Source organism: Schistocerca americana, chromosome X, assembly GCF_021461395.2.
Source record: "Schistocerca americana isolate TAMUIC-IGC-003095 chromosome X, iqSchAmer2.1, whole genome shotgun sequence".
Taxonomy (NCBI): Eukaryota; Metazoa; Arthropoda; class Insecta; order Orthoptera; family Acrididae; genus Schistocerca; species Schistocerca americana.
In genome coordinates this window covers 762444044-762464927 of record NC_060130.1, presented here as the reverse complement: position 1 = coordinate 762464927, position 20884 = coordinate 762444044, and the positions used below count along the sequence as shown (strand labels likewise).

General features: G+C 41.7%; 1 protein-coding gene across 1 annotated transcript in view; it reads left to right on the top strand.

The window, feature by feature from the left end:
* The window catches only part of LOC124554679 (E3 ubiquitin-protein ligase HUWE1), a 350828-nt gene that overhangs the window by 271681 nt on the left and 58263 nt on the right, over nucleotides 1–20884 (top strand). The window contains exons 41-43 of the mRNA XM_047128297.1: nucleotides 1700–2675; nucleotides 16140–16583; nucleotides 16668–16899. Coding sequence (XP_046984253.1) covers nucleotides 1700–2675; nucleotides 16140–16583; nucleotides 16668–16899 — 1652 coding nt within the window. The remainder of the gene's footprint in view (nucleotides 1–1699; nucleotides 2676–16139; nucleotides 16584–16667; nucleotides 16900–20884) is intronic.

Sequence of the window (20884 nt, the reverse complement as noted above, 5' to 3'; positions counted from 1 at the left end):
TATTAGAGACCATATTTTGCAGAACTTTTATCACATGCGTTATTGAAATGATGACTTTAAAATTATTTAGAGGTGAGCGATAATGTTGGTAAGTGCCTTTAGGAGGATGTTGTTGCCTTCCATGAGACTGTACTTCCAAGGAAGTAAGATAACAAAGATTTATTTCTTGGGTCAGTGATGGGGTCTAAGAGAAGAATTTCGTGATATGTTGAGGAATGAATGACTTCAACAGAACTGGAAATACATTGAAATAAATGTTGAAACATCGTTGATTTTGTGTGTGAGGGCTGTTCAGTAATGAATGATCCTCCCCATCATTAGAAGTGATGCACATGTCCCAGCATTTCTGCCAGACTGCTAAGTCTCTCTCTCTCTCTCTCTCTCTCTCTCTCTCTCTCTCTCTCTCTCTCTCTCCCCCTCTCCCCCTCTCCCCCTCACCCCTCCCTAACAACTCCCCCCCTCCCTAACAACTCCCCCCCTCCCTAACAACTCCCCCCCTCCCTAACAACTCCCCCCCTCCCTAACAACTCCCCCCCTCCCTAACAACTCCCCCCCTCCCTAACAACTCCCCCCCTCCCTAACAACTCCCCCCCTCCCTAACAACTCCCCCCCTCCCTAACAACTCCCCCCCTCCCTAACAACTCCCCCCCTCCCTAACAACTCCCCCCCCTCCCTAACAACTCCCCCCCCCCTAACAACTCCCCCCCCCCTAACAACTCCCCCCTCCCTAACAACTCCTCCCCCCTCCCTAACAACTCCCCCCCTCCCTAACAACTCCCCCCCCCTCCCTAACAACTCCCCCCCCTCCCTAACAACTCCCCCCCCCTCCCTAACAACTCCCCCCCCTCCCTAACAACTCCCCCCCCTCCCTAACAACTCCCCCCCTCCCTAACAACTCCCCCCCTCCCTAACAACTCCCCCCCTCCCTAACAACTCCCCCCCTCCCTAACAACTCCCCCCCTCCCTAACAACTCCCCCCCTCCCTAACAACTCCCCCCCTCCCTAACAACTCCCCCCCTCCCTAACAACTCCCCCCCTCCCTAACAACTCCCCCCCCTCCCTAACAACTCCCCCCCCCTCCCTAACAACTCCCCCCCCCTCCCTAACAACTCCCCCCCCCTCCCTAACAACTCCCCCCCCCCTCCCTAACAACTCCCCCCCCCTCCCTAACAACTCCCCCCCTCCCTAACAACTCCCCCCCCCTCCCTAACAACTCCCCCCCCCTCCCTAACAACTCCCCCCCCCTCCCTAACAACTCCCCCCCCCCTCCCTAACAACTCCCCCCCCCCCCTCCCTAACAACTCCCCCCCCCTCCCTAACAACTCCCCCCCCCTCCCTAACAACTCCCCCCCCTCCCTAACAACTCCCCCTCCCTACAACTCCCCCCCCTCCCTAACAACTCCACCCCCCCCCTCCATAACAACTCTCCCCCCCCCTCCCTAACAACTCCACCCCCCCTCCATAACAACTCCCCCCCCCCTCCATAACAACTCCCCCCCCCTCCATAACAACTCCCCCCCCCTCCATAACACTTCCCCCCCCCTCCATAACAACTCCCCCCCCCTCCATAACAACTCCCCCCCCCCCCCTCCATAACAACTCCCTCCCTCCCCCTCTCTCATTTGCTAACCGCACCCCCCCTCGTTTTCTCCCTTATTGTGTGTTTGTGAAAATAACTTGATTGTAATTCTTATTACAGGTGAAACGGGAGCTACTGCAGGAACCAGACCAAATATAAGAACAATAGCGCGTCGTCCATTATTTACACAAAATTCAGCTGCAGAAAATCTGGCTGATTCCATTGTAGAGTCAGCTCTGCAGCCATCATTGTCAGTAGATGGAAGCCAGTCTAATTTTTCAGAGCAGATAGATGGAGTGCAGAATTCCACAACAGAAAGTAACTCATCATCTACCATACAAGCATTGGGAGCAGAGTTAATAGCACCATTGCATTCTGTTATTATACAAAATTCGAATCTTGGAGTATCTGGTGCATACCAACATCAATCATCAGATCAGAGTTTTGCTCAACATGATCAACTGTTTCGAAATTCAGGCAGTGTAGGAGAAAGTTCCTCACAATCAGCGACAGTGTCAGAAGATAGTGCACAGCCAAGTTCCCAGGCTTCTACCTCCACACCTACAAGAGAACAGAATTCTTCTGCCTCTGATCAATGCAGTAGTGTCACTTTAACTAATACTGCAAGAAATGAAGCAAGGGGCACTCATGAAGTTATGGAGATAGATGGACAACAGCAAAATAGAGCTGCCCAACAACATACTACAGGTCAACCTGATACAAGTGTGCCTGCACTCACACTAAACACTAATTCTGATTCATCTGCCTCCAATACACTTTCTTTGTCTCGTGAAGAAGTGACAGTCCCTGGGCTTAGTGTAACACATACTACATTAAGCTCTCGGTTTAGACGCTCACCTTCTGGGAACTTAGATTCTAACAACTTCTTAGCACCTAATGCGGACTCTGATTACGAGAGTAATGTAGCAGATGACAGAGATACCCAGTCGTCTAGGGGCATGTTACCACTGCGAAGACGAGCACAAAGTGGAAGGCGGGTTTATCTACGAAGTGATATTGAGTCACAGTCCTCTTCAGATGAATCTCAAAGGAATCGACCCTGGTACCCTCAAGACGGACTGACCACAGTGCACAGGTACAAATACTTCACTGTTAACTGTAAAATGAAAATAGCTGCACATGTTTTAAACTTTTGCTGTTTATTTAACATGTTGATACATGAGTGTGTACTTAATTGGTTTAGGGAACACATCTGACTCAATTATGTAAGTGTTTCTCAAGTTTTAAGTCATTTTTGTAATACATGTGTCATTGAGGTTTTGTAGTTCTTCGTATGTCTTGATTACATGCATGTATAGTTTTTTGGGGGAGGAGGGAGGGGGAGAACAAACTTCATGTTGTTGTTGTTATGGTCTTAATTCCAGAGACTGGTTTGATGCAGTTCTCCACGTTAGCCAATTCTGTAAAAGACCCTCCATCTCTGTATAGTTACTGCAACATACACTTATTTAACCAGCTTACTATGGTCAAACTTCGGTTTCCCTCTAAAATTTTTACTGCCAATACTTCCCTCCATTACCAAATTGACTAATCCTTGAAACCTTAGGATATGTCTTACAATCATTGCTTCTTTTAGTCAGGTTGTGCCAAACAGTTCTTTTCTCCCAAGTTCCTCTTCATTTGCCATCTATTCTACTCCTCCTCCTCCTCCTCCTCCTCCTCCTCCTCCTCCTCCTCCTCCTCTTGCATGTGTTAGGTATTCACCTGTTACACCCATCTGGATGACATCATTACTGTTTCCACCTTTTCCCTGTGCTTCCTAAAGATATTCTGCCCATTGAGTAATAATTCATCATGAATTCCATAATTTTGCTATCTTACATTCCTGTGACATGGTCCTTGCAGTTGTTCCTGTAGTCCTTAATCTGCTTGTTCAAGCTTTTTCACTCTCAGCACTTCCCTGATGTCAGCATTCATATTTCTTTCAGATAGTGTGTACCCAGCTACTATTCTTCAGAATAGCATGTCCTATATCTGTATTCTTTGTTCGTTTCTTTTTGTTATATTCCATTGGTACTAACACCATTTTGTAGATTAGTAAAATTTCCTTTCTTGCTTTACTTCTGAGGGTTCTACAGATTGTTTCTTGAAAGTAATTAAATCTTTCTACTTTGTTTTGTATGTTCATTTCTGTCATGAACGAATATTATTTTGTAAGATGAAAGATTTTACTTTATTTTCTGATCATTTATTATTATTTTGTTTGGAATTGGCTTCTGTCCCCTGAAAACCATAATTTGTGTCTTATTTGAAGATCCTAGCAGAGTATACAACTTAGCTGTTGCGGATAAAGTAAGAGCAGCTGTTCGGAGTGTGTTCTCACCATCAGCAATCAACAATTAGATCATCAGCAAGAGTAATGCCATAAACTACTTCCTAGATCTGCTATTCCCTATAATGGTAATTTCTGGTTCTGTTTATTGTCCATGTTTTCCTCCTATTGCCAGTCTGCATTTTATAGCCTTTCTACCCCAGCCATTGGCAGTTATCTCACTGTCCAAATAACAAAATTAGTGTACAACTTCTAGTGTGTGATTTCTTACTATTATTCCCTCAGCATCACCTGTCATAATTTTACTAGAAGCCATTACTCTTCTTTTACTTTGGTTGATGTTTGTTAGACCATCAGTGAGAGTGCACCATGAGTTCCTGCTGCTAAAAAGGCAAGTACACCGTTTGTTTATTGCATATTTTTACAAGCTTCAAACAGGAGCGACTTATTTTCCGTTACCTGTGCAGTTACTAGCATATTTTTGTAATTTCTTGTGCGTTTGTGTGGTTACTAGGAACAACCTTTTATTTTAAAAACAGTGTAGTGTACAGTACCGCCATTGCTATTGACCCTTGTATTGTACAGGCTTTTGTTTGTTTTGCATAGAACAGCTCAGTGTTGGTTAGACCATCGGTGACAGAGCCGCTCATGTTCTGCTGCTAATAAGGCGAATACACCATTCATTTATTACATATTTTTACGAGTTTCAAACAGGAGCGACTTCAGAAAGGGATAGGATTTGTGCTTTCTGTGTACAGATGCAAGCTGAGTTGGTGACCCTTTGCTCACAGCTCCAGGCAGTGTTGGCTTCTGTCACACAGTTTGAGATTGCTGCCAAGGGTCATCACTGTGTGGGGTCAGATGTGGGGAAGCGAGGGACGTCGAGCATGACCCACTTGTTCCCCGAGCACAACCTACTTGCCCCCGATTGGTCCACTGCTGTGGCCACCCCGGATACTGCCTCCACTGTGGTTGACCTCTCATCCGTGGTTGAGCGGGAGATGATTCCAAAGTCTGTCAGACAGTTAAAGACTCTCTGAGGGGCTGACCATAGGGCTTCCCTGGTTCATTTCACGAACAGGTTTTGGGCATTATCTGTGGCTGACGAAGTCTGTGAGCCAGATGCAGTCATCCACCCTGTTCCAGAGGAAGCTTCTCGGCCCACAAGGTATGGGCATTCACAGAGGGTGAGTTTGCTAATAGTTGGGAGCTCCGGCATTAAGTGTATAATGGGGTCTCTTGGGAACATGGCTGCCAAGGAGGGGAAGGAATCCAGTGTGCACTCCATGTGCATACTGGGGGGGGGGGGGGGGGGGGGGGGTCATTCTGGATATGGAAAGGGTGCTTCTGGATGCCATGAAGAGTACAGGATGCAGCCAACTGCAGGTGGTGGCCCATGTCTGTAACAATGATGTGTGTTGCTTTGGATCATAGGAGATTGTCTCTAGTTTTGGGCAGCTAGCAGAAATAGTAAAGACTGCCAGTCTTGCTTGTGAGATTAAGGTGGAGCTCACCATATGCAGCACCATCGACAGAACTGACTGTGGTCCTTTGGTGCAGAGCTTAGTGGAGGGTCTCAATCGGTGGATAAGGCAGTTCTGTGACAGTGTAGGCTGCAGATTCCTTGACTTGCACCATCAGGAGTCCATTACACACGGGTAGCAGGGGCAGTGTGGAAGGGACTGGGTGGTTTTTTAGGTTAGTGGGTCTCAGGGAACCACAGAAAGGGCATCCATCTAAAAGGGGGCAGGTAAAACTCAGTAAGGTAGTTGTAGAAATGATCGGTATTGTAGTTGTAAATTGTCATAGCTGTGTTGGGAAAGAACTGGAGCTCCAAGCCGTAATAGAAAACACTGAAACTCAAAAAGTTACAGGTACAGAAATCTGGCTAAAGCTGGAAATAAGTTCAGCCGAAATCTTTTCGAATGACCTAACAGTGTTCAGAAAGGATAGATCAAATACAGTTGGTGGTGGAGTCTGTATTGCTGTCAGAAGTAGTTTACCTTCTAGTGAAATTGAATTGGATAGTTCCTGTGAAATAGTACGAGTGGAGCTTATACTTGACAATAGGACTAAACTATTAATTGGATTGTTTTACCAACCCCTGACTCAGAAGATATAATTGCTGAACAGTTCAAAGAAAACTAGAGTCTCATTTCAAATAGGTACCCCACTCATACAGCTATAGTTGGTGGCAACTTTAATCTACCGTCAAAGTGCTGGAAAAATTATACATTTAAAGCCAGCAGCAGGCATAACACGCCATCCAAAATTGTACTGAATGCTTTATCAGGAAATTATTTTGAACAATTAGTTCATAAGCCCACTCGAAGCATAAATGGCTGCAAAGGCATACTCGACCTCTTAAAAAAATTATCCTGGACAAATGGGGAGTATCATGATGAACAGGGATTAGCGAGTGACAACAAAGCAGTTGCTGCTAGGCTGAATACTGTAACACCCACAAACATAAAAAAGAAACACAAAGTACATATATTTAAAAAAGCTGATAAAAATGCTCTTAACACCTTTTTAAGAGACAGTCTCCACTCCTTCCAAGGTGGGCTGCTAGATTTGTTACCTAACACCTTTTTAAGAGACAGTTTCCACTCCTTCCAAGGTGGGCTGCTAGATTTGTTAGCAGTATGTTCGAACAACATGCAAGTGTTACCAGGAGCACAAGTGGGACTCCATGGTGGGAACACAATGTTCTTTTCGAGAAACACTGTTGAGAAAATTTATAGAATCGGCATTTGAAGCTGATTGCTGAACAATTCTACTGCCACCAACCTTCATTGTGTGTAAGGACCATGAAGGTAAAATGCGTGAAATTAAGGCTCATATGGAGGCATATAGGCAGTCATTTTTCCCCCACTCTATTTGCAAATGGAACAGGAAAGGAAGTGACTAGTATTGTTACAGGGTAACTACAGTTTATTGCTCAGTCAGTGTACAGATTTGCTAATGTTGAAATAAGCTGCAACCTTGTCTCACTCCCTTCTCAACCACTGCTTCCATTCCATGTCCTTTATTTCTTACAGCTGCAGTGTTGTTTCTGTGCAAGTTGTAGGTCATCTTTTGCTTCCTGTATTTAACTGCTTCTACATTAAGACTTTCAAACAGGGTATTCCATTCTCATGGTTGTAGCTCTCTGACAAAGCAGGGATTGTGCTGCTGATGTCTGAGCTTTCAACCTCCCCACAGGTGCTGAGGATAGGTGTCTGTCCAATATTGGGGCACTGGGATTCTGGGGAGTGGCTACTATGCCTGATAGGCTTTGCTGTGATGGAGTGGCACCCATGAGGAGAACCTAGGGTCAGAGTGAGCGTCATCGAGGTGGATGATCCACAGTGAAACTGATCAAATCACCCATACCAGTAGATGTGTCAGCACAGCCCTCTCAGTGGGTAAAAAGCTAGATTTTAATGCCGAGTCCCAACCATGGTGTTTCCATCTTTGGACATGCCATGGGATAAGTCAGGCAAAAAGAATTGGAGGTGAACAGTTTGCCCAGTTCCTTTGACCTCCCTCACCCACTGCTCTGGTTGCAATCACCCATTGGCATAGTCACAGTTTCTTTGTCCTCAGCTCTCAGGATGAAACAGACTAGGAGTCTACCACCACCCAGCGGCTGACACAGTTACAAGCTGTTGGTCACAGAAAATCAAAGTCCTCCTCTGCCCCAGAAATAAAGACAGGAAAATCCTCACATATGCTGAAACCTCACAAGGACAAGAAAGATAAATCAAACATTAAAAGGAGTTCTGCTGCTCTGGTTGAACTAGCTTCCATCCTCACCCCCCCCCCCCCCTCCTCCTCCTCCTCCTCCTCCTCCTCCTGGGCCAAGCCTATATACCAATGAAGAACTACAAATTCATGTGTAGAAGGACTCTGCAGCAAAGTAATTCATACTGTTGTTTCCCCTCTTCCGCTCCCTCAGATCTCAGTGTAATGTTTCTTCAATGGAATTAAAACAGCTACCATTGCCACATGGCCAAACTCCATCACTTAATGGCTACTTCCTTTGCAGTTGTCACAGCACTTCAAGAGACGCTGTTCTCAGAAGCCCAATCCTCTACTACTGAAGATTACAGATCCTACTGCACAAATTGCTTTTATGCCAGGAGGGTGTCTGAATGAGTCTTCATGCTCATACAGTCTGACCTTGCTGTGAGCAGGTGTCACTAACCATCTTGTTAGAAGCAGCAGTTGCTTGTGTCTACCTGTTACTTAAGGTAATGGTATGTAATATCTGTCTAGCCCCAGACAGATCTATACCATATCATGAGCTGGTGGACCTAGTGGAACAGCTGCCTCCACCCTTCCTCCAGGTGGGGGACTTCAGTGTTCACAAGCCAAACCACTTCCAGCAGGGGTCAAGTAATAGAGCAGTTAATTTGAGAACTGGTTATTCTGCTTCCTTAATACTGGAGCCACAACACATTTCACTGTGGCCCACGAGATATTCTCAGCCATAGACATTACAGTCTGTAGCCGTAGCATCTCAGCACTCATTCTGTACTGAACATTTAATAGCATTCAAGAAACTTCAGATAAAGGCACAGTTTTTGATAAAGAAGAGAAAGTGCAAGTGTTGGAAAAATTATCTTTCGTCTATGAGGACCCACACCACATCGTCTCATGTATGGACTAAACTCAAAGCATATGCTGCCATTCATTGTCTGCAGTTCCCGGCATCTACCCCAAAGGTGACATCGGTACTGATCTTGTTGTCATTGCTGAATGTTTTTTCAGTACGTTTGGCTGCAGTATCTGCACGCAGTAACTACTATCTTACATTCCTGATCTTGAAATGCCAGGTGGATAGAAACTTCTTATTTTTCCATGCACAAGGCTTTGAATCATACAGTGTTCCTTTTAGTGAATAGGAGTTCTGAAGCACTTCAGCAGTGTGTGGATAGAGAGCCAGCCCCTGGACCTGATAAAATCCACAATCAAATGCTTAAACACCTTTGCAGTTACAACATAATACACATCCTCAGGTGTTTCAGTTGTATTTGGTGAGAAGGGGAGGTTCCCTCCCAATGGCAGGAAATAATAATTATTATTATACGCTTCCTAGAATTAGGAAAAGGCCCAAGAATGTTGGCTTATTATTGGTGAGAGTCTCTAACAAACAGGCTGTGCAAATTATTTGAAAGATTGGTCAACTGGCGCCTTTTATGGTGCATGGAAGCCAGAGGACATATGTTGTAAAGTGGCTTATGGACATTCCGGTCCTCCACAGATCAACTGAATTCCTTGGAATCGGCAATGAGCAATGCTTGCACGTGTCCCCAACACCTGATCAGTGTGTTCTTTAACCTACAGGGGGCATATGATACCACCTTGTGCCATCGGAGTCCTGTCTACACTGCACAAGTAGGGCTTCTGGGGCTGTTCACCCATTTGTATCCAACAATTCAGGGTCTGGATAGGTTCAACCATCAGCAACTAATAAACAAAGGAAACTTTCATCTCTCAGGAATCTGTTCTGATCATAACCGTCTTTGCCCTCACAATAAATACTATTGTGACTGCAGTAGGACCCACGGTGTCATCGTCACTTTGTCTGTATTACAGCACTCCGTCATTGTGCACCACAGAGTGCCAATTTCAGGGAGCCCTACAGAAAGTACATAATTGAGCTCTGAATCATGAATATCAATTTTCTCACATGATAACTAGTGTCGTGCACTTCTGTTGACTCAGGACTGTGCATCCTCGCCCAGAACTTTACCCCGGTAGCCATTTACTTGAAGTCAATGAAATTTTCAAACTTTTAGGCTTATCTGAAAATAAGTTAACGCAGTTACCGCATGTGTGCCAGTTCAAGGCAAATTGCATGAGGAAGTTAAAAACCTTCAGGTTTCACACCAGCACCTCCTGGGGCATAGACTGCACAGTAGTTCTGTGTTTTTATAGAGCTTTGTTTTTATCTCAACTACATTATGGATGTGTTGCCTATGGGTCAGCAGCTTCATCAGTACTGAGCTTGTTAGATTCTGTCAACCACAGTGGTGTGCAGTTGGCAACTGGAACCTTCTGTACAAGCTCTGTAGGACAGTCTTCTGTTGGACAGTCTTCTGTTGGAAGCTGCTGTGCCACCTCTGAGGATCAGAGGCCAGCAACTCTTGGAGAGCTGTGTGGTCACACACTGTCAGATACGTACCCATCCACCTTACTCAGCTCTGTTTCACTATCAACAGTTCACAAATCACTGAAAACTGGGTATACCAGCTGGGATATGACTGGAAGCCCTATACAGCGACATCCAGTAGCCCCTCTTGTCTGTGCCCACTGTGTTTCCTCTTGACACTCCCTGTAGTGTGTACCTTGTCCTCTGGGTGGACATCTTCTGTGGCCCTAAGAAAAATGCTGATCTCACCATTCTCAGATACCTGTTCTGCTCAGTTCTCTATGAGTACCTAAATTTGACAGGCATCTCCACTGATGGTTCGAAAGTCAATGACAGGATTGTTTTGCTTGTGCACACACAAGGCATGAGGAATATTCTCTGCAGAGTGCATGTAGTGTATACATGCAGAGCTGGTTGCCACATCACGAGCATGGACAACATGGGATGTATACAATACATAATTGGCGCATGAATAATTAAACTCCTCAATGAGTATCTGGTGTTTGTGTTCCATGTTTTCATTTTAAGTTTTACAAGTATTACCATGTGTACTGAAAGCGTAAAACATCACAATTCCAATACTTCTTGTAGTTACATTCATTTCTTATATGTAAACAGGGCTTTTGAGATGGTGAGAAAGACCTCTCTGCTTCACAGTAACTTTTAAATTACTACTAAATGACTGTACAAACTGGCACAAACTTCATTACTTAATGTGTAGTATACACTATGGTTGATTACCTCTACTGAGATGAGTACTGTTGACTGTTCCAGTAATTGTTAATGAAATTTGCAAATAAAACTGTTTTTCTTTAGCTGCAGTAGCTACTGATGTTACAGCAGACCTGGTTGTGCCTTTTTTCCCCCACATTGTTAATATATCCACTCTTTTTCTTTGAAACAATATTTGTATAAACATTGCCACATAAAATACTTATTAATCTTCACTCTTCTTGATAACATAGTCTGTATTTTGTTGTTTGAGTGCATGAGGCCACAGTCTATGTAAGTATCGGAAGCATCCTATGGAGAGCAGTGTCTGAATATCTGACACTCAGCAACAAGTGGCAGCATTGGGAGATGTGCTCGAGTGTCCTGCATATGAGCAATGATCACCCAACACAAGAAGGCTACTAAAGCCAAACAACTGTTTATATAAAATAGTGTCCCTAAACCACAGAATACCACTGCTCGAGAGAGGAGCTACAAAATTAGCTATATTTAGGAAAATAATGCAATAAAGGAATGCTGTGCTTTGAAATTTACAAAGGCAGGTATCTTCATATTGGCTTTCATAATTTATATCGTCAACTATGAAGATCAACAGACAAATTCTTTGAATATACGTCGATGAGCAGAGAGACTTTAGCCTATTTCAGCTATAAATAATAATGACAAACATTTGTTACATGATCTTGAACTGTCAACAGCCAATAATTGCACAAGAATGGCTTTTTACAGTAAATATGGAAGGATGACTGATGCTACGGAGTACGTGCCATGGTGTGATGGTAGCCTCTTACGCCGGCAATCAGGATCATTGTTTGGTCCCAGATACTACTTATATTTCAACACCCTGCCGTCCAGCGACACCACAATGGTGTCGTGTGTGTAGTATCGCTCAGTGGCCTCCGACATCACAGTGGTGTCGTGAGCATAGTATCGCACAGTTGTCAGCGACAGCACTTTAGTATTTTTTGCATTCTGTTGTTGTTTTGTTTAGATAACAATAAGTTACACACATCAACAAGTTTCTTGTTTTTATAAGTGCTTGTGCGCTTTCATCATGGCAGAGGAAAGAGACAATATGATTACTTAACGATGAATGGGAGGACATCTTGTCTGACGTTCCGGACAACTTGGTCAATTGGTAAGAAGACATTGGATACCCAAAAAATGAAAGTGAAGCAGAATCATTGGAAGATAGTGAAATACATCCAAGAAGAATTGGGTGAACGTTACTGTTGCCAACTGATTCGGATGAATCGTACAAAGAAGACAGTGCACGGCGGTCAGACTTTGATTTACTGAGGACCAATAATAAATTTGAAGGATCTCCGGGTCCAAACATGTTACACAAAGATACACAAAGCATCAGTGATATTGTAGAATTATGTATTGGGAACGATCTAAGTGAATATATTAGCATTGAAACCAACAAGTACTACCGAAAAAATTGCAATAGAACGAAACTAGATTTAAAAAAAATGCCAAGTTTGTCAACGTTATGGGACCCGAACTTCGAAAATGGTTTGGGCTTGCTATCCTTATGGGAATTGTAAACAAAGCAAGGGTTGATGATTATTGCTCAACAAATCCATTGATAGACACACCGATATTTTGCAAAATGATGTCCTGCAACCGATTCAGACAAATATTATCATTTTTATATTTTTCTGGCAACAACATTAAACTGGATAATGCTCACTGGCTTTTCAAATTGCTATTTTTAAATGATTATTTTTCCAAAAACTTTAAAGAAACCTTTATCCCAAGTCAAATTATCTCAATTGATGAAGAAATGATACTGTGATGTGGATGGTTAAGTTTTAAAGTTTACAATCCATCGAAAATTACGAAATATGGCATACTCATTTGGATGCTGTGTAATTTCAGTATGGGACGCATTTCCTGATTCAAGATCTATTCCAGCAGTGGACAGCCTTTAGCAAAAACAGTGATGGAACTATTAACACCTTCTTATGGACACCTCTACATGGATAATTATTATAACAGTATAGAACTTTCAGAGAAGTTACTTTAAAAGAAAATTGAAGTGTGTAGAATGATATGGCAAAATAGAGGATTTCTGTAAAAATTAAAGTGCACAAAAGTCAATGTGTTTAAAGCTTGTCATCAATGGAAAGGTGAAGTACTGGCACAAGTATGGAGAGCTTTGAAAACTAAAATGATATGAATGATCTCTACAATACATAATTCCACTTTGACTGACACTCAAAGAAAATGTAGAAAACCAATTACACAATTAAAAAAACCTGAAATTTTATTAGACTACAACAAATACATGAAAGGAGTGGATTGGGCAGACCATTATTTCAGTTCAGGAAAACTAAAAAATGGTCAAAGATTTGCATGTACCTCTTTAATTGTGCATTATTTAATGCATTCTGTACATGGCAATATTTCAATACAGAACACAAGAGTCTCCAATTCCACGATTTTTTATTGAAAGTGTCTGATTCGTGGATAAAAGATCATATACCTGCTGCTGAGCAAAACTTGGAGTTCATCACTACATCACGTACATCTCATCATGATCCAGTTGACAGACTTTCCAGTCACATAAGGCAACACCAACTAATACTTATTTCCAAAACGAATAAACGAAAACAAAGAAACTGCCATGTATGTTCCAAAAACAAAAAAACAACAACAAACTTAATGTGCAAGTTTTTTGCAGTTGCGTTACATCTTGGAGACTGTTTTTCTGCATATCATATGAAAGAGAATACCAAGTACCAAAAAAATTCAAATAAACAAATATATGAAACAAACAAATTTTGTATTTATTTACTTCTGTATACCTTCGAAATTTCATGAAAGTAGGGGAACAGGGTTGAGAACTTATGAGAACTAGCGATGAGATTAGAAAACTTAACAATTTATAATATCCCAATAATTTCAAGAACAGCCAGCAACAAGCCAACTAATCTGACTTAGCGCTGCCGGTGCCAAGCAAATAGATTTGTATGAGCTGTGCGCACAGCAAAGTATTAATTGACTTGGCTACAATCCTGTCACGTGTTCTGTGTACTATACTGTTTACATTGCATCCCAAAGTATATTTTAAGGTCTTGTCAAAGTACTTAGAGCAAGTGTATACACACCTATCCCAGTATATTGCACATATTAAAATTCTAATAAAACATGATGAACAACCATGAAATTTTATTGATATTTGATTGTTGGGAATGTAATTCATCAGCAATCAGTGTTAAGGCCAAGTGCTCCAGGTAATCTAAATAGTCTGCATGTGTAAAGCATACAAATTTTTTGAAAAGAAAGGCAAATGTTTTGTGAAATGATTTATCTAAAGATAAGAAATAAAAAAAAAACATTAGAGAAATATTTGATGCACCTCATTTTCTGTACGTGATTTCTAGCTTCATTCGAAGGTATGTCAAATGTTTCTCTGATCTATTTTATTTCTTTTAGACAAATCATTTCACACTACATTTGACTGATTTTTCTTCTTTTATTTTGACAGTTAAATATCACACCGATTTATCTTTCTATGCACCAGATGAACTTTTTGACATTTCATTTACATACCTAACAGAAGCTATTCTTGACATATTTCAGTTTTTTCTCACATCAGTAATTAAGTTTTCCTTAATTACCCTGATTAATTTCAAGCAATTAAATATTTTCTTGCAAAACTATATCTCATAGTGGTTGCTTTGCTACCCAATTTGCCCATTTCTCACTGTGTTTTGCTATGAAAATTCAGACAAAGTTTCATTATGTAATTTATAGGGAGTCTTGTTTTTCCTCTGCTCAAGCATTTGACAAAAACATTTCAAATGTTAATCATACAACAAAATATATCCTTTTTGTGTGCTGTCATTTCCAAGAAACCTTGTCTTGCTATCCCGAACCATTTATGAAATAAGACGATTTTTATGACCATGTGATTCCTGATGCTCAAGAAAGGATTTGGACACACTGCAAGTGACCCATCTGTGAATATAACAACCACTATCTTGAGAATGAGAAGATATATCATTCTGCTCTCAAATGTAAATACAGTTTTGATATATTGGTTATATTTCATATCCTTTAGTGTATGGCCTAAAATGAACTATACACAAAGCATATGGACTGTGATTTTACCTCTGCAAACATTTAAAAATTTCATGCAGTTATTTACTTAATTTTGTGCAGCACAGTAACTATGATGACTAACGGATATAAACTCAGTCCTTCTACATCTACATCTACATCTACATCTACATGATCACTCTGCAATTCACATTTAAGTGCTTGGCAGAGGGTTCATCGAACCACAATCATACTATCTCTCTACCATTCCACTCCCAAACAGCGCGCAGGAAAAACGAACACCTAAACCTTTCTATTCGAGCTCTGATTTCTCTTATTTTATTTTGATGATCATTCCTTCATATGTAGGTTGGACTCAGCAAAATATTTTCGTATTCGGAAGATAAAGTTGGTGACTGAAATTTCGTAAATAGATCTCGCCGCGACAAAAAACATCTTTGCTTTAATGACTTCCATCCCAACTCGCGTGTCATATCTGCCACACACTCCCCCCTATTACGTGATAATACAAAACGAGCTGATGTCAAGCTGTAAGATGTGGAAGAATCAGACTTTTTTCTGTATAGTTCTCTTAAAATCAGTGATATGTATTTCATAACAGCTCCAGTGCCTTACCAAGAAGACTCATAGATGTCACTCTCACTTTTGCTTGTGCTGCAGCAACAGGATTCAGAAACGTTTGAATTCAAATGTTGCAAGTTGTAGAAGAGGGTGGGTAATGCCATGGACATTGCTCATGAGGACACTTCTGCAACTATACCTTTGTTGTATGTTGTCTGAAGCTGTCGCACACTGTTGTTCGCATCTGTCGCTTGACATAGGACATGGCCCGAGAATACGCATGCATCATGGGTAAATTAAGATCGCAACTGTCTTTAATTGAATATAATTATAAAGATTTAAGGAACTCCTGCAAATAAATTCTTTTAGTCATCTCACTTAACTGTTGAATTGTTCTTTTTCTTATGATGTGTCTACTATAAAATTTGTTGGTGTATTTTCCAATTATAAGGTGAGAATGGTTTAGATTATCGTAAATTATTGTGCTTCACTGTACTGTTAAGGGAAGACTAGCATCTGTGTGATTTTGTTTACACCATGAAAAGAAAGGCAATGTAAAAATGCAAAATGATAATTGTTTTGTGGTAAGTTATTGGTTTTTACGTAAGTTCCATTTTGTGAGAGGTATTGGACATAATGCAGTGAATGGGTGTTACAATTGTTTAAACATGTATAACTGTTATTTAAATTGCTTCTGCCCGAAAATTAGTGGGAAAATACTAGCTCTTACCATAACAAGTACATTTGTTTGTTGTGTTTTATAGTCCAGAAACCAGTGTGACAGCTACAACTACTGCATCATCATCAGCGGGTAGCAATGCAACATCAGCATCATCAGCACCAACAAGTACTACCAGTACAACATTAAGTACAGCATCATCATCAGTGCAATCAACTAATTTATTTAGATTATCTGGTGCACATGGATCAGATTCACCACAAGCAAATGTGTCATCAGCAGCATCGACATCCTCAACAACAGCTGTTGTTCATACAGCCCCATCTGTCAGCCACCCGGTTGCTGGAACTTCAAGAGCTCCACAGCCTGTATCGGCTGCATCTGCTAGTACCAGTAATGCTGCTAGTTCTGGTTCTGGAACTCAGTCAACAGGAGGAAATCCATCTGATCTCCTTGAAGGTGTTGATCCTTCTTTTCTTGCTGCTCTTCCTGACGACATGCGAGAGGAAGTGATTGCTGAGCAGTTGAGGTACTTGGTTTGTCCAGTATTTCATAAATATCAGACCTTACAGGAATTTTCTTAATAAATTTTGTGTGTGTACAAAATCTTCAGGTTACAAAGAATACGGCAGAGGACACTGCAACAGACAAGGGACCTCATTGCATCAAATGTGTCTGAGGTAAATCCAGAATTCCTGGCAGCATTGCCTCCATCCATACAAGAAGAAGTCCTTGCACAGCATCACTTGGAACAGCAAAGACAAGCAGCAATTGCAAGTAATCCTAATGATCCCGTGAATGCTGCAGAGTTCTTCCAGAATCTTCCATCATCACTAAGGCAAACAGTAAGTGTACATTGCTTCATATTTCTGGAAAGTTGTGTAGAGAACACCAGTTGAAAGACCCACCACCAAATAATTGAATGCAAGACTGCTGTCATTTAATTGGGTTGTATACTTGTAAATAAATTTGTATTCACAATTAAAAATTAGACATTTCAGTTAGACTAAATTGACATACTCTATTTTGAGAAAGAAGAAATGTACAAGATGGAATTTCACCAAATCAATTAGAAAAAAATGTGCTAGTGAGGTGCAGCAGTTTTTTCTCACAAAGAAGGATGGTTGCTTGTCAACAGATCATTTATAAAATGGTGCTAATTTTTCACTGTGCAGTGGAATATGTGCTGATTGAAACTTCTTGACACTTCAAAAGGTGTGCACCAGAACATGTCAGAGGCTTAGGAGGAGAACAAAAGCTATAACCTAATTCCCAGAAATTTTGCTCAGTGGAAGAGGGGTCAAAATAAACAAACACGTCTCAGCTTATCCACAGATATTCGAGCATTTATGAAAAAACGATGATCAAAGTTTGAGGTATTTCCCATATAGCGTGCAGTTTGTACACCTTTTACTGTGTGATGCCCTCGGGCAAAATGGTGGCACAGTCGTTATTGTTGTGGTTTCATAATTTGGTGACCCATGTTCAAAACCCATTTATTACTTTCATTTTTGTTTTTTTATTTAGATACCCATGTCTGTAGAAGATTACTACACTAATATTTACCTATGTATACTGATATAATGTTGTCCTTATTTGTCTACTAATTGTGTGTCAGATGAAAGAATTTTTAAAGTAGTATGAGAAAATTATTTGAAGCTGTTCTCAGTGAAATTCCTGTAGTGTATCTCGATTTATATTCAGTTGCCAGTTTTCAGGAAAGTGATGCATTATGCATGGTATGCCATGAAATTACTGCCAACACAGTCAATATTCACCAATATTGTTGGTGTTTCTTTCCAAAGTGAGTTTCATATGAAGAATGTCACTGTCAAACCACCCTCGCACAATACTTGCGGTGGTTAAAATATCCGTGTCTTGAAATTTTCTAAGATTGATATCGTCCAAGAGAAAACGCCAATCTTCCTGAAGAATAAACATATGAGACAATATAAGAACTGACATTGGGCGGAGAACTGACATTGGGCGGAGGAGAACTGACATTGGGCGGAGGAGAACTGACATTGGGCGGAGGAGAACTGACATTGGGCGGAGGAGAACTGACATTGGGCGGAGGAGAACTGACACTGGGCGGAGGAGAACTGACACTGGGCGGAGGAGAACTGACACTGGGCGGAGGAGAACTGACACTGGGCGGAGGAGAACTGACACTGGGCGGAGGAGAACTGACACTGGGCGGAGGAGAACTGACACTGGGCGGAGGAGAACTGACACTGGGCGGAGGAGAACTGACACTGGGCGGAGGAGAACTGACACTGGGCGGAGGAGAACTGACACTGGGCGGAGGAGAACTGACACTGGGCGGAGGAGAACTGACACTGGGCGGAGGAGAACTGACACTGGGCGGAGGAGAACTGACACTGGGCGGAGGAGAACTGACACTGGGCGGAGGAGAACTGACACTGGGCGGAGGAGAACTGACACTGGGCGGAGGAGAACTGACACTGGGCGGAGGAGAATTGACACTGGGCGGAGGAGAACTGACACTGGGCGGAGGAGAACTGACACTGGGCGGAGGAGAACTGACACTGGGCGGAGGAGAACTGACACTGGGCGGAGGAGAACTGACACTGGGCGGAGGAGAACTGACACTGGGCGGAGGAGAACTGACACTGGGCGGAGGAGAACTGACACTGGGCGGAGGAGAACTGACACTGGGCGGAGGAGAACTGACACTGGGCGGAGGAGAACTGACACTGGGCGGAGGAGAACTGACACTGGGCGGAGGAGAACTGACACTGGGCGGAGGAGAACTGACACTGGGCGGAGGAGAACTGACACTGGGCGGAGGAGAACTGACACTGGGCGGAGGAGAACTGACACTGGGTATCCTCTAATTTGACAAGAAACATTTGTGTAGTAATCTTCTATGGACGTGGGTAGATAAATGAAAGCCTTAAAAATGAAATACATAAAAACAATAGTCGGGTTTCAAACACGGGCCACAAATATGAGGCTGCAATGCTAACCACTGAGTCACCATTTTATATTAGAGTACTGCATGGTAAAGGGCACATAAAGTACCTTGGAAACTTTGAATGTCATTTTTTCAGAAATGGTTGGATATCTATGATAAACTGAGACACATGGTCCCTTATTTTGACTCCTCATCCACTGAACAAAGTTCTTCAAAAACTGGGTGATGGCACTTCCCATGTTCTCCTCATTAGTACAGGTAAACAGCTTTCATGTATCAGGAACTATCAGTGATAAAATTATTTTTAAATGAAAATCAGAGCCTGAAGAGAAGTTTTTATAAAAAATATATTATTTTATGTACCGAAGCTGATCTTGAAGGTGTAGTATCCAATTTCTTAAGGTGCTACTGAGAATATTTGGAAAAACACATTCTTACAATGGAAGGACAACAAGTTTTTCATGTAATATATGAAGGTGACATGTTCATTTCTGTTAAATATACTGACTAGTTTAATGAGAGATTTCTGTTATGCTAAAAAGATCACTCTTTTGTATTATCACATTTTGAATAGTGATGTGTGGCATGAGACAGTGACGGTATCGGATCTTGTACTGTCCAAGTGACTGGATATAAAAGGTTCAGCATATATGATGAACTCGGATGTGATGCATTCAGTCACTGAAGTTCTTAATACAGTAAGTGCATTTTGCTACATATATCTGGGAAGTTGCATAGAGAACACCAATTGAAAAGCCCATCACTGTTAGATTTCTTACCGGTTGGCTCAGTGAGCATGCAAGTGTAATGGAGATCCTTCATGAATTCAAATGAGAATCCCTCGAGGAAAGACTACATCCTTTTTGTCAAAGATTACTGAGAAAATTTAGAGAACTGGCATTTGTGGCTGACTGCAGAATGATTCTACTACTGCCAATGTACATTTTGTGTGTGTACTGCGAAGACAAGATAAAGAGAAGTTAGGGCTTATATGGAGGTGTAAACAGGCACTTCCCCTTGGGTCCATTTGTGAAGGGAACAGGAAAAGAGAATGACTATTAGTGGTACAAGTTACTTTCTGCTGGGCGCTGTGTGGTGGCTTCAGATTACGTATGTATGTGTATTTGTAGGTCGTCGTACTTGTCGGTGGGCTTGTGTGTGATGTTACATTCAACTGTCTCTGCCCTTTGATCAACAACATGAGAATGAAAGAAATTGTCTGCTGTCTCAGATTGTAGCAGTGAATAGATGAGCACATTGCAAAAAAATATGCTAATTATCTGCTAGTAAAATGTCAAAAAATAAACCATGCAGAATCATGGCATGCGTGCGCGCGCACACACACACACACACACACACACACACACACACACACACACACACACACACACACACACACACATTAATCTTTGTTCCATAGATCATAAATACGACATTTCGTAATGATGCGGAATGTGTCGCTTTAACATAAGTTTTCTTTGCACAAAATAATTATTTTATTTTTTTACAATTACTACTTCATATCTAAGAATTCATCTATTGAGTAGGAGCAGCTGTCATTCAGAAATTCGTTTTTAAATCTTGGTTGGCTATCTGTCAGACTTTTAATACTGTTTGGCAAATGACCGAAGATTTCTGTTGGCAACATAATTCACCACTTTCTGTGCCAAACTGAGATTTAATCCAGAATAGTGAAGATCATACTTTCCTCGGTGTTGTCGCTATACACTTCACTGTTATTTTTGAAATGGGATGGGTTATTAATGACAAATTTTGTAAGTGAATATATGTATTGTGAAAGTACTGTGAATATACCAAGTTCCTTAAATGAATGTGTGCAAGGTGATCTTGGGTGGGCTCCAGCTGTTATTCTGATAACACGCTTTTGTGCA